Source organism: Oenanthe melanoleuca, chromosome 8 (assembly GCF_029582105.1).
Source record: "Oenanthe melanoleuca isolate GR-GAL-2019-014 chromosome 8, OMel1.0, whole genome shotgun sequence".
NCBI classification, from domain to species: domain Eukaryota; kingdom Metazoa; phylum Chordata; class Aves; order Passeriformes; family Muscicapidae; genus Oenanthe; species Oenanthe melanoleuca.
In genome coordinates, this window is record NC_079342.1 from 23,194,053 (window position 1) to 23,207,884 (window position 13,832).

Here is a 13,832-nt window from a genome sequence, read left to right on the forward strand (position 1 = left end):
TATAGTGAAAACAATCATCATGGTAAATGCTTCTGTTTTTAAACTGTAATCATTCTTTTAGAGTAAAGTTTGGTTATTATTTAGCGATCGATTATTTCATTGCCCTGTGGGAGTTCCATGTTTTTCCAGTAGTCAGCTGAGTACATTCATGTCTGTTTGGGCTAGGCCAGATGGAGGGTGAAACTGAGAAATAGAAGGCTCAAGACAAATGAGTTAGTCTAAATTAATTTCTGTCTAAATATAAATAATGGCATTATTTCAAACAAATTTTACAAGATGAGTGAACGGAAAACAAGGTTTTGCCTAATGTATTCCTGCTTAGCTGATTAGGGCAAAAAAGTTAATGTTCTCATCCTCTTTCCCTTCTCCCTCCCTGTTCACATCTGCTTTTTGAGTTAGTTTGGAGCATGCCTGCATTTTTACACTAGTAAAACTCCATGGAATTTTATAACCCACAGATAATATTTAATGTTTCCCTCTCTTCCACAGCTTCCTAAAAACTACTGAGCACTGAAACCCGCATCAAGAACAGAGATATTCTGATGCCTTTTTTTTTTTTTTTTTCTTTGTCCAAAGCCATGAAAAAGCTTTCTTCTAGCTGCTGAGCTCCCGTGGGCTGTGCCGTGTCCGTGGGTCAGGGCAGGGGCACTGGGAGGTGATAGAGATCTGCACGGCTGGGATTCCACTGCTGGGCAGACAGGGCTGGGCAAAGCTGCCCGGATTAGCAGCTCCCCAGTTAAGCTCTCGTGGATCAGGCTGTCATGAGCTGCCTGGAGTTGTTGCTTGCATAGAGGAGTTGGCAAAAGGCAGCGTGGTAGTAAGGGAACAAATGCTGTTTGTGGGACTCATCAGTGGCATCTGAGCAGGGCTGTGGGCTGAGTGCCAGGCCCTGTGACACACATGTACCTCTGCTGTTTCTGTGAGCTGGGCAGCCTGATCTAGTGGAAGGTGTCTCTGCCCATGGCAAGGGGTTGGAACAAGGTGATCTGTCAGGTCCTTTTCAAACCAAAACGTTCCATGGTGTTCACTGGTGGCATCCTCAGTTACTGTGCTTGTGCAACTCAAATTTGCCCTTGAAATTAGTTTTTTGTAAAACACTTCCAGAGGCTTAACTTTGAGCTTGTCCTGAGACAAGCCCGTAGGGAGTAAAGACACAGAACAGGGCAAGTCCTTCAGCTTGCTAGGGAAGCTCATCTGCTTTGAAAACTACTCATACCCTTGACGGTTTAGGTAGACTCTGAAGGATGCTGAAGAAAGGACCTGATGAGCTTTTAGGATTCTGAGTCCTGTATGGATCCAGGTCACACGAGACTGTGATATGCTCTGAGTTCCTGGCTGAACTACTGGTGATGAGCCCCTAGAGCTGCTGGTTCACAGCTGAAAAAGCAGCCTGAAATTCTTCCTGAACAAGTGCATGGCTTTTCCAGCTTTGGGCTTCTTTTCTCACTTGACATTTAAAGCTATATTGTTATAAAGGACATGAGGAAACAGCCTCAAGTTGCTCCAGGGGAGCTTTAAATTGATACTAAGAAAATTTCTTCCCTCATAGGGTTGACAAGCATTGGAACAGGCTGCCCAGGGAAGTGTCACCATCCTTAGAGGGATTTAAAAGCTGTGTGGATGTGTCACTTGTGGATGTGATTAGTGGTGGCCGTGGCAGTGCTGGGGCAGTGGTTTGAGGTCTTAGAGGACTTTTCCATCCTAAATGATTTCATGATTCTCTGTTATAAGGTGTTTTGCTATCTGATTGAGATGTCAATTTTATGTGACAAATGACTGTGGGCAGAAATGATGCTTAGACATGGATTGGGGGATTGTTTACATACCACAGAGTTTACATTAGTCAGTGAATGTGCAGATTCCCTTTCCAAAGTGAGAACTAAACGTGTGTCTTGCAGCCAGACTCTCAGCAGCACTGAGTGGGGGACTTCTGTGCAACAGGATTCATTTACCAAATAGTCATTCCCAAGAGTTGTGTCACTACTGTGGGGAGAAGTTCTGGTTTTTGGTTCTCGTGGCAGATTAAAGCCATGAAGTGAGTGCAGCCTTTAGAGGGGGGAGAGTGCCTCTGAGCCTCTGTAGATGGCTCCCAGCAGCCCAGCTCCAGGGGCTGCAGCCTATCTCAGGGAGGAGGGCTGCCAGGGAGCCCTGTATGGGCTGCTGGGCCAGACTCAGAGCTGGGAAGAGTCAGAGGCAAGGCATTCTCACTGCTGCAGCCCGTGTAGAGCAAGGAGACACATGAGACCACTGTCACCTCTGAGCTATTCTGGCAGTGTGGAGACACTGCTCAGCCTGGCTCTGCTCCTTTCCCCTTCCCCTGGGTTGTGGTGAGCATTCCAGTTTCTCAGGCTTGGTTCTCTAGACATCTGCAAGAAGTTTATCCCTTACTTGAATGGTTTCTGCTTAAAAATGTTTTTCTTGGTGCCATTTAGAAAATGACACAATTACAAATGATACAGGCAAAAAAGTGAAGGGATGGGAGGGAGCTGCTTCCAGCTGACTTGCCAGTTACCAAAGTAAACAGTGCTGTGATGAAGCTTTTGTGAGGCTCGTCTGGCCATGAAAAACTTGCTATATCTTTCTTTTTAAATCGACATTTTGATCCAAAACACATATTTTTAAAAATAGAGCTAAAATGTTTCAGTATCCTCTTTTCCCTGGGTTGGCTCTGTCAGATAAGCTCTTTTGCAGTCTTCTTTTCTGCTTCTTTTTCCCACTGCCTTCTAGAGTCCTGCAACAGGCCAGGTTAGAAGTGACCTAAAAAAATCATCTGATCCAACTTCTCAAACAGAGCCTCACCAGAAGTAAGAAATATGTGCGATAGGTGGAAATAGATATAGAATTTTCACTGTTTGTGTTAACAATAGATTTTCTAAAAGACCAAAAAGTTCATGTTAACCTGGAACACCAGTAACATTTGAACATCCTTAAATGGGTGTTTTACCTTCAACTAATCGATGCCTCTTTATTCACAGTGGTATTTGAGGCATCACTGGACCATTGTTAGAGCACTAGGGATAATATTCCCAACTGGATATTGTCAGAGTGAATAATTGGTGTACACGGACAGTGTTATCTGCTGTACATTCCATGTTCTGTCAGCTGCACATGGATTAGTTCTGTGAAGTGGAGACTTAGCTGGAATGATGCAGACATTTGAATTTACAGTTGTAATGCCTGAAAGGACAGGGTTGGGGTTTCTAATGGTTTTACACTGGTAATCCTTTAGCAATTCACTTTATAGTGGAATACTTGGATGGGAGCTGGGATCTGTTCTAAATGAATTCAATAAAAACTCTGTCAGTTACTTGGAAAGAAGGCAGATACATTTTTAGTAGTAAAAAGGAAGAAAAGAACATTTTAGCTGCAGAGAAACCTCATGCAGAATATCTGCTTTTGTACTGAATGTGACACTTCTCCCAGCAGCTCACATTGAGTTTTGTTATGTTGGAAAATCTGCATTCTCAAAGGATGGCAGCTGGATATATCCTAAAGCCTTTTATTATATCAAAATGATGATGTTCATGCACCTGTGTGTATATGTGTGCAGGCACTCATAGGTCATCTAGAACCTTGGTTTTATTCTCCTAGAATTTTCAAAATGAAACTTTTTCCTTTCTTTCTTCTGTTCTATTGAGAGACAGATAGCTTGGTATAAAAACCAAGGAGACTCTATTTAGTAGTGTTTGAATTATGCAGGTGTAGGTAGGTCTGTGTTTAGTGTCTATCTTTTCCCTTTGTATTAGGGCTAATTGAGTCATTATGTGATTTGCTGATATTTTGCTGAGCAAAATTTAATGTTTCAAGGATTGTGTCTGGCTTCTGAAGGAATTTTAGTTCAGTCTTTACTTATTTTGTGTTTCTTTTAGGGAAAAAAGCCTACAAATTACCACACTGTGTTTGAGCTTCATATCCAACAGTGATGTTTTGTTCCAGGCCATATAACTCCCTCCAGCCAAATAAGCTTCCAGAGACTCATTTAAACCTAATACACCATAGTGCATGTATGGTTAGATGGAGAGCCACTGTAGGGATCAGTGGAATGGAGCACCTCTCCTATGGGGAAAGGCTGAGAACATGGGGGTTGGTCAGCCTGGAGATGAGAAGCTTTGTGGTTACCCAATTTTGGCCTTGCAGTACCTGGGGGGAGCCTACAGGAAAGACTGGGAGAGACTTCTTACAAGGGATAGAGGGGACAGGTCAAGGGGGAATGGCTTCCCACTGCCAGAGGGCAGCACTGATTGAATGCTGGGTGGGAATTGTTCCCTATGAGGGTGGGGAGATCCTGGCACAGGGTGCCCAGAGAAGCTGTGGATCCCTGGAAGTGTCCAAGCCCAGGTTGGACAGGGCTTGGAGCAATCTGGGCTAGTGGAAATGTCCCTGCCCAAGGGATGGAACTAGATGAACTTTAAGATCCCTTCCCACCTAAGCCTTTAATTCTGTGATGATTTAAAATAAAATTATCTTTTACCATGTCAAAGCAAACCCTCAACATAAGCCTGTTAAAGAGCAGGGTAGGGTAAATATGGGAACATACTCTGGGAAGTCCTTGTGTTCCCATGGTCTCTTGGCAGTTTTAACCACTGATGGATGAGTGCCATGGTCTCCATAAAGCTTGTTAGGAGAATGACTTCTTGAAGAAAACACTGTGCTTTGTTAATAACTGGGGGTAATTACCTCTGTTAAGTACGGTTCCTGCCTTGGGACTTTGGTGTGTGCTACATAATGGAGTTGTAGAATGTTTCCCCTCATCCCAGACTGAGTAGGACTGGGTTATTCTGCTCCCAGGATGCTCAGGTTGCTGATGGTGACTTTATTTACTTACAGGGTCTGCTTTTGTGTAGCTGTGGGTTCTGGATGCATTAGTAGCTCCATACCCTTTGGGAGAGCAATGCAGCTGCACTTTCAGCAGGAAAGAGACGGTTGCTTTTCAGTTTGCTGATGTCTCAAGATCAAAAAGCTGACTTGGCTTTAGTAAGATAGCTCTTTCCAAGGATCTTCCTAATCTCTTTGAAGGATGTAATATAATCTTCCAAGCAGAAGCTTTTGATTAGCCATTGTAATTGAATTAATCTGTCCTGCAAATAAACGAAGCTGTGACATTTTTTTGCCAGTCAGCCCCTGGACCCCTCTTATGGTGGGGTACATTTGGGGACATGGTGGGAGCCCGAGTTCCATGAAGGAGAAGGAGCTTTACAGATGAGGCTGTGGTGCCAGGAGGCTCTCGATGGTGGAGCTCGGATATTCCTGGCTGACAGAGGCGTGGACAGCAGCTCAAAAGCAATCATGCTAGATGTCACAGTAAATGAGTTCGTTTTGTAATGCAGTATTAAGTATAAATTGTGAATTAAAAATTGTGTTTTAAGTCTTTCTTGATTTGACTTCAGCATGGTAAGGTAATTAATCACAAAGCAGCACTATGAAATGGGTAGTTGTGTTCGTTCCTGCCTGATTCCTCAGTAGATGTTCTTTATCCAGTGCTGTTACAAGTGCAGAAGGAGCAGTGCCAAAATACACAGACCCAGAGATGAGACAGAAATAGACCTGGACTGAACTGGAGTTCAGTCTGGAGAAAGAATTTAAAGAGCATTATGAACTGAGTTTTACTCTGTTCAGCCTGTTGTTAACAAGGGGAAATAAACACAAACAGAAAGTGAGCTGATGACCTTCTCAGATGTTCAGTGGGAGCTGGGAGCACAGGCCAGCCCCAGGATCCGGCCCTGCCGCCAGGCTGGACAGTAAGGAAGCTGTGTCTGCAGTCCTTATCAGCTGGTTGTCCTTTACTGTAGGCTGAGTTCAGCAAATCACTCAAAGCTTTTTCCCCTTGTGTCTGCTCATGCCTTTTCTTGTTGGAATATCAAAGTAGCCCCGTGTACGCTGCAGTGGTGGCAGTGCTGGATGGGGAAGCACAAGCCCCAAATCTCTGGGAATGCAGGAGAGCACAGCCTGCAGTCCCGGATGAACTCGGTGCTGGGATGGAGCTCAAGCTCAAGACTCGGATGTCAGGGACCACCTAGTTGTAGGAGCCTCCCGTAATCTCCGTGGCTCGCTGAGCCTTTGGCCTCTCTCAGGGCCTGTCAGCCGCGTTGCCAGCCGTGGCTGCGTGCTGGGAGCTGGGCAGTGATCCATGGATCCATGGAGGGCTGGCCAGAGGAGCAGAGTCAGCTCTGACACGGCTGTGCCCCGCTGGGAACAGACCTCCGGCACCGCGCTAAAGGCTCAGGCAGGGAGGAGGAAGGTGGGGCTGCTCCACATTTCAGCATTCACTCTGTTTGCTTGTCCTCACAAAGGAAAAACCTTGCTTTGTGTAATTCTTTTTTGGGACATTTAATAGCCACTAAAGTCATTACTTTAAATCTGAACCACATGGACTCAAGTTTTCTGGTCTCTTTGCCTGTAGTTGTGCACCAGCAATAGACAAAAACTTCTGGCCTCGCAGTGGAGCTAGAGACGTTTAGCTGGATTATTTCCTCAGAGCAATAATCAACCTGTGTTTCTACTTAATTCAAGCTATCTTTTTCTAATTTCCAGCCTAAGGGAGTAGTTTTTTAAATTAGGATTCCTTGGTTAATGTGATGTACTGCTCATGCAAAGGGCTTGAGAAGCTCCAATGCTGTTTTGTGCCTCACTCATTTAAGAGAGGACTTGTAACAAATCTGGATTTACTTTAACTTCTCTGGGTAGAGGAGGTTACTCTGCACACACTGTAGTTTGTGACTGTAGTTCTCAGAAGATGGAGTTAACAGTGTGCTGGGCAAATCTGTCCCTGATTTTTATTGTTTCTTACTGCATGTGGTTAATAACTTTTAGACAACTGCACTTGAGACTCATAAGCTAAACTTAGTGCTTGTTACAGTAGACAAAGGATGAGAATATTAGATTTTATCCACTGTGGGTCTCCAAGTGAGCTTTTCTTTTCCAAGAAATGAAGCAAGTATCATGCTTTTTTTTGGTCATTGTTATTTTCCTTACAAAAAAAATCATGAGCTCATAACTATTAAAACAATGGGAAATAACAACACAAATGTGGCACTTGCTAAGGCACATTGCTAGTAAAGTTTGTGGTAGATGTTTGGTAACTCAGTTTCAGCCAGCCTTTGACCACTGTCCTAAGGTGAAGAGTTTGATGCATGAGGGTGGTGACCCTTGCCATCTATGAGGATGGAGCTTCATCAGCTCCCTGGTGCTGGGTTGGGCTGTTCAGCAGGGCTCTGATATTGCCAGCATAATCTAGCTGGTTTGTCTGTGAGCAGCCAGCTAATGAAAAACTGGGTGAAAAACTGTGAGCAGTCTGACTCCTTCCTGTCTGCTGTTACACTTAGTAATCATAAGTCATGAGGCTAAAAAATGATTTAAAAAATAACAAAGTGAGTGTGTTAAGGAAACATGAGCTTGCTGGGCTGGTTTGGCTCATTTCTCTCTGGTTAAGAATCTGGTAAAAGTTGCTCAGTGCAGTTTTTGGCCTCTTCAAAAAATTAATTATAGCCAGGTTAGAATCTGAAAGCAGCTGAGTCATGAGGGAATATAATTTAGGAGGAAACTTTAAAAAGCTTTTTACATGTTCTAGTGCTAAAAGCATCCTGGCTTGGTCAGTGCTCCCTGAATCCACTGGGATGGTTTTTCCAGTGGGATGTCTGTTAGCCATGGAGGCTCATGACTGAAGGCAGCATCTCCAGTGCTGCTTTGTGCTCCTGAAAAAATTCAACGTTTCTATCCACACAGCTCCCATCATCTATCTCAGTGGGAGGTGAGATTGTCCTTTACCTCAGAGCACGAAGCACAAGGCTTTAAGTTTGGTGTTTCTTTACTACATGGTGGAGTCAGCTTCTTGGTTTGCAGTCAATTAAAATGGAGAAGCATTTTTTTGTGCATTAAAACATAATGCTGTAAAACAGCTTCTGATCCTGTATGCATGTATTTGTCAGCTGTGTGAGGAACAAAACTATTCACTGTTGTTTGAGTGGCAGTTACAAGTGGTTTTCTTTTATGTAGTCTCACCTGTGTGCTGACCCACCCTTTAAGGGGAAGGAGAGCCCTGTGATGCACTTCCAGTGGCAGCTCCGGGATCTGTAGAGGGAAGAGCCTGCAGGACTCCAGTTTTCTGTTGGAAAATTGCAGGTTTCTGCTTCTGTGCCCTCAGGGTGGACAGCTGGCTGGAGCCTGGCTGGGAGCAGCTCTATCATTGCTCTTACTCTCTGAATTCTTGGCAGTGGCTGCTCCTAAAGGTGTTCAGAGGCATTATAAGCAGATCTTTGCAATGGATTGGATACAGTTCTTTACTTCCTCTGAGAAGAGCATTAAATCAGATAAACCTCGGTGCTCACCACCTTAGCAAATGGCTTTTAGGGCATAATTGTGCACCAGCTTCTTTTGGCAGGGATCTTGGTTTAGGCATTTCAGCTGTCCCATCTGATTACCCCTAATCCTTCAGCATCTCTTCATTTGTGGTGAAAATTATTTGATATACATGTACTCACATACACACATATATATACACACATATATAAGTGGGCAGGTGAGGATTTGTATATACGAGTATGTGAAACCCATATTAGTCCTGTGTTCTCAAAAATGTCAGAATTGCCACAGCACAGTGCTAGACTTGTCAGTCCATTTCATACACTAAAAAGAATGTGGAAGATAATTGTCAGCCAAGTTTTTTCTGTGTATACTCTGTTATGAGGAGATAACTAAATATACCAGTAACTGTAATATTCGTTTTTATTAGTATATAATTAATGTAGTTATATAATGTAACAATGTAATTATTGTGGTATTATTATATATAATAATAATGTAGTTATTGGAACATGAGGGATTTGTTGCTATTCTGTGGTGGGTTTTGGGGTTTTGGTTTTTTCTATTTTTCTTTTTCATTTGTAGTGTCATAGTTTTGAAATTTATATTTCTTTGGAAGTATTCAAAGGTGTGGAGGCTTTTTTGGGGGATATCTTTATTTATTTAGTTAGTTTTAATTCTGGATATGGCTTTGCATCAGGAAAACATCCTTGCTGTGAATTAGAGGAAAGAATTCTGTGGGTGAGAGCACTCCACAAGGTTTAGCATCTCTGCCAAAATTCCTTCAGCTACCATGTCTCACTTAGGGCTTTTTTAGTCCTTCTGGAACAAACAAATCCAGTGTTCTGAGTTGATGAGAGGTAGGCAAAAGACTTCCATATTCCTTTGCTAGATGTCCTAAAGCACCCAGCTGTCCAAAACAGACATTTGGTGCAGATGTGCTCCGTGGTCAGGACTAGGGGAGTGCCAAATTTGCAATCACCGTCAGTGGTAATTATCTGTGATTGTGTGTCGTGGGGAAATCTGCAGTTTTCCCAATGTGCTTGCTGCTCAGCTTGTACATAAACATGTTTCCATTTGAGGTGTGGCAGAGAGCCATGGAAAAACAGCAGGGCCTTTTGGAATGGCCAGTTTCTCAGGTTGCTGTGGGCTTTTCTCTTTCCTTACCAATGAGATGGTTTTTACAAGACTTGCCCCAGAAAGGAAGCATCAGAATCCTTGATCTCTGTATTACTCAGTCTTATGTTGTTGTAGTTGTTGTTTTGCTTAGGTACAAGCTCAGATGGCTATGTTGACCTTAGTGATTTCAGTTTTGGAAGTTCAGGCTTTGCTCAGGGATGTGTAGCCATTCCTTTAAAAGGTTTCCTTTTGGTTGCTAGCAGTTTGTGTGTGTGCAACAGTGACTGTTGGATTCCCAAGCTGGAAGAGCTGACATTTACACTGTACTTGTGAGGCCAGAGAGCTGAGTTGGTGTCTCAGAAAGACTCGCTGCCATTCTGGGGCTGTGTCAGCTTGCTCACCTTTGCACAGCTCCCTCTGGGTTACCATGAAAGTGAGCAGTGGAGAGAGTTTTGGAGTAGTGAGCAATGGAGGGACTCCCACAACAAACCAGTTCCAAATATTCCCATATTGGTCCCTAAAAATGGATTCAGATTACAGCATGAGAATGGAAAACCTCCCCATCATTATAATTGTCCAAGGTCAGATTGGATGGAGCTTGGAGCAACTTGGGATAGTGGGAAGTGTCCCTGCCCATGGAAGAGGGTGGGACTAGAGGGGCTTTAAGGTCCCTTCCAACCCAAACCATTCTGTGATTCTGTATTCTGTTATTCTGTATTCTGTTAGAGTATTTCATGTGTGATGAAGTTAAAAAGCTTACTATTTTCTTTTGCTTGGTGTGTTTGCAGAGTGTAGTTTCTGAGTGAATACTCTGTTTAAACTGTGCTCGTTATGTAAATTCAAATAATTTCTCAAAATGCCCTCTCACTTTTTTATATTCTGGATACTTTGAGGGCCTTACTTGGGCTGCACTTGGAAGTCACAGAATGAGGATGGAAGAAACTGAGGCAGGTGAAGCTTTTCTGAGAGGCAGGTCACATAAGCTGGTGGCACAGCAGTACGTGAAGGACAGCTGCTGGGTTTTCTGGGACAAGCTGGTGTGTGTTCAGATTGTGAGGAGAGCACCATCACCATTCAGACATGGTTGTGGGTCAGCTGAGGGTACCTGTCCCCCTGCATGGCTTCTGATGGGCTGTTCTAGCTTAGCTGAAGGAGTGTTGCTTTTCAGATCTTTATTTTATAGGGTAAGAAAGCCTTTCCAAAGGATTTTAGGCTGAAATGCTGAATCCCTCAACGGATGGGAATGATGGAGCTAAGGGAGTTACTGTATGGATAAACACCAGTCAGTGACGTGCTTTAGAACAGTGCTTGGCAAGGAGGAGTTTGGAAGCAAAACAGTTTGGAGGTAGCTTTATTGCAGGTGTTTGCTTTAAAGGACACCCAAAGGAGAATAGTGCCAGGGGGAGTGGGAGGACAGCAGGATGAGGTATGTGAAGGAACAGTGAGTCCTTATAATGGCTCTTTTAATGATACTGCAGCATTTTAGTACATGGCATTCACAGATAAATGACTCACTGCCATACAAAAAGCCCCCAAGGACAATTTAATAGTTTATGAAAGGTTTTGTGTGAGCTTGTGGGTGACTTTGAAAGAAATTAAATCAAAAAACATCCATAAATAGAGCTTGCCCAACAAATGCTGGTGTGATTAGAGTAGACCTTAGTGATGGCAGATGTTGTAACTCCAGTGAAATAAAACCTTGGGTTTTTTTAAAAGAGAAAAATGTCTGTAATATATGGCAGATAAGTGCATATAAACTTTTATAGAGCTTGGAAAGTGTTGTGAGGTCTGCTGAGGCAGCACTTCCCTGTAAGCTGCAACTGTTAAATTGGCACCGTTGCAGTTTCATGCTTGGGTTTTGCTCTGACAGCAGAATTGTGCCCCATTTGGTCTGTCAGAACTCAACTGATCTCTTTGAGTGCTTTGGAGCACTCAACTGTCAGAAATCTCTTCATTTGTGTGTGTGTGTGTGTTTATTTACTGATTTTTGGCATAGCACCATGATTGCTCTTGTTGAGCTGGGCGAGTGCCCATGGCCAGGGCAGCAGTGCCTGCCCGGGCCAGACAAAGAATGAAGGGCACTGGTGCCAAGGCAGATTGAGGTGAACAGGCAGTAAATCTCTGCACAGGCACCAGCTGGCTGGAATCACATTTGATACCAATCAGGAAGGCAGCTGTGTGAGGGGCAGAGTGACAGCTCTGTGGGATTGGGAAATGCTCACATATGTGCTGCTGTGACACACCCCAGGCAACTTCACTTGGATGTCCTGCCGTTCCACAGTAGACAAAGACATGGCAAATGCCATGAATAAAGTTGTTTCTGCTTTGGTTTCTTCTGGCAGCTCCTGCTAGATGTGCTGGGACTGGGAGTAGGGCTCACACTGGCATTTTTCCAGTGTTACTTTTTTTTTCCAGGAAAGAAATGTGACATGTGTCTTTTTAATTACAGGAGTAAAATTGCAAAGCCAAGTATGTGTGTTCTGTCCAGAGAGGCCTCTTCATGTTTACCTAGAATCACAAAACAGTGGAATGGTTTGGGTTGGAAGGAACCTTAAATTCATCTAGTTTCACCTTCTGCCATGGGCAGGGACACCTTCCACTATCCCAGATTACTCCATGCCCTGGCCTTGGACACTTCCAGGGATCCAGGGGCAGCCACAGCTTCTCTGAGCACTCTGTGCCAGGGCCTCCCACCCTCACAAGGAAGACCTGTTTCCCAGTATCTAATATCTAAACCACTTCCCTCATCCTGTCCATCCAGGCCCTTTTCCTAAGGCCCTCTCCAACTCTCTTTGAACCCTGTTAGGCACTGGAAGGCTGCTATAAGGTTTTCCCAAAGCCTAGTTTTCTCCAGTCTGAAGAGCCTCTTTCTGGAAAAATACATTATTTCTTGGTCCAGCAACATTTGTTCTGAGAATTTTTGTTCCCTTTTTATTACTAAGAACAATTAAATGTTTGATCAAAATCAAAGGTGAAAGGCTTTATGTGCCTAAGAGTGTTTAAGGCAGAGTTTGGGAATACTGGAAAATTAAAGTTACCAGATTTGATGTGTAGATTTCAGTACTGGGGATATCATTCTCTACGATTTCTTTCTGTTCAATGCTTTTAGTTTCATTTTTTTTACTACCATGTGTCTTTGGATAACTCTTTCTTTGTATTTCATTCTAGAAATTGGTCCAGTGACAATAACCACAGATCCCAAGAAATTTCAATTTGAACTTAGGGAACTTTATGTTCAGGTGAGTAACTTGTTTCCTGTGCAGTTTTAGCAAAGACTGTTTCCTCACACTAATCTTTCCTCTTGTGCTGATGTTCCTGCTGCAAGCATTCATGAGGATGTAGATCACTTACCTCTGTCATTTTGCCTGCACAAGCCATTGTCTTCCTGCTCATCTTAATTTAGGGCTGTGATTCATTCCTTTGTCTTAGTTTGCATCATTGTGTAACAATGAGACATGGTTTGATAACACAAGAATGAATAATTAGGTAATGCTAACATTTAGTTGGCATTTTCATTAGTCCTGCCACTTGTCCCCAGACACTTTTATGGACTTTTACTGTGTTCTGGAAATTATATTCCATGAACACTATTCAATAGGAGGACTGTAAGACCCATCAGGTTTTCCATAGGTATTGCTTTCCCTGCTGTGCATTGCTTGGCACTTACTGATTCAAAGGCTTCTTAGAATCACAGAATATCCTGAGTGGGAAGGGACCCACAGGAGTATCCAGTCCAGCCCCTGGTCCTGCACCCCAACAATCCCACCCTGTGCATCCCTGAGAGCATTGTCCAAATGCCCCTGAAGCTCTCTCAGCCTCGGGGCCGTGCCCATTCCTTGGGGAGCCTGGTCAGTTGCCCTAGCACCTTCTGGGGAGAGAACCTTTTCCTGAGATCCAGCCTTACTCTGCCCTGACACAGCTCCAGCCATTCCTTTGGGTGATAGGAAGAAAGGGGGGAGTATTGGAATGAGGTTATCCTTACTGACAGAACATATGTTTTCATTGTCCTGTCTTGAACCAAGGAAAATGCTTCTGACCTGTGGTGAATCTTGCTGGAGTCAGTAGAGTAGACAGGCTTTCCTTCAGAAACTGGCACATGGTGTAATCCCTGTAAGAACAGATTGCTTGAGGATTACTTTATAAGTTGGCAGAAGATTTGAAATCCAGGAAAAACAATAGCTATTGCAGTTTTCTCCTCCATGAGGAAATTAAGCTTCAAAACTCCATCCAGTTTTCATGTTTTGTTTCCTCAGTAGTTATACTGGACAGTAATTGCAGCTGTTTCTAAAAGGGTGGATTATTTAGGTGAAGCTTTTGGGAATTTCAAACTCTTAATTTCTAATCAAGTTGTTTAAAAGTTTCTGTCTAATCAATTTTAGATTTTGTTCTTTAATGCTGGTTGATTGCATATTTCA

The 13,832-nt window shown here is 43.4% G+C and overlaps 1 protein-coding gene across 1 annotated transcript in view; it reads left to right on the plus strand.

Moving 5' to 3' along the window:
* The window catches only part of HMCN1 (hemicentin 1), a 157,206-nt gene that overhangs the window by 15,022 nt on the left and 128,352 nt on the right, over nucleotides 1–13,832 (plus strand). Inside the window, exon 2 of the mRNA XM_056497859.1 lies at nucleotides 12,586–12,656. Within this exon, the coding sequence (XP_056353834.1) occupies nucleotides 12,586–12,656 (71 nt within the window). The remainder of the gene's footprint in view (nucleotides 1–12,585; nucleotides 12,657–13,832) is intronic.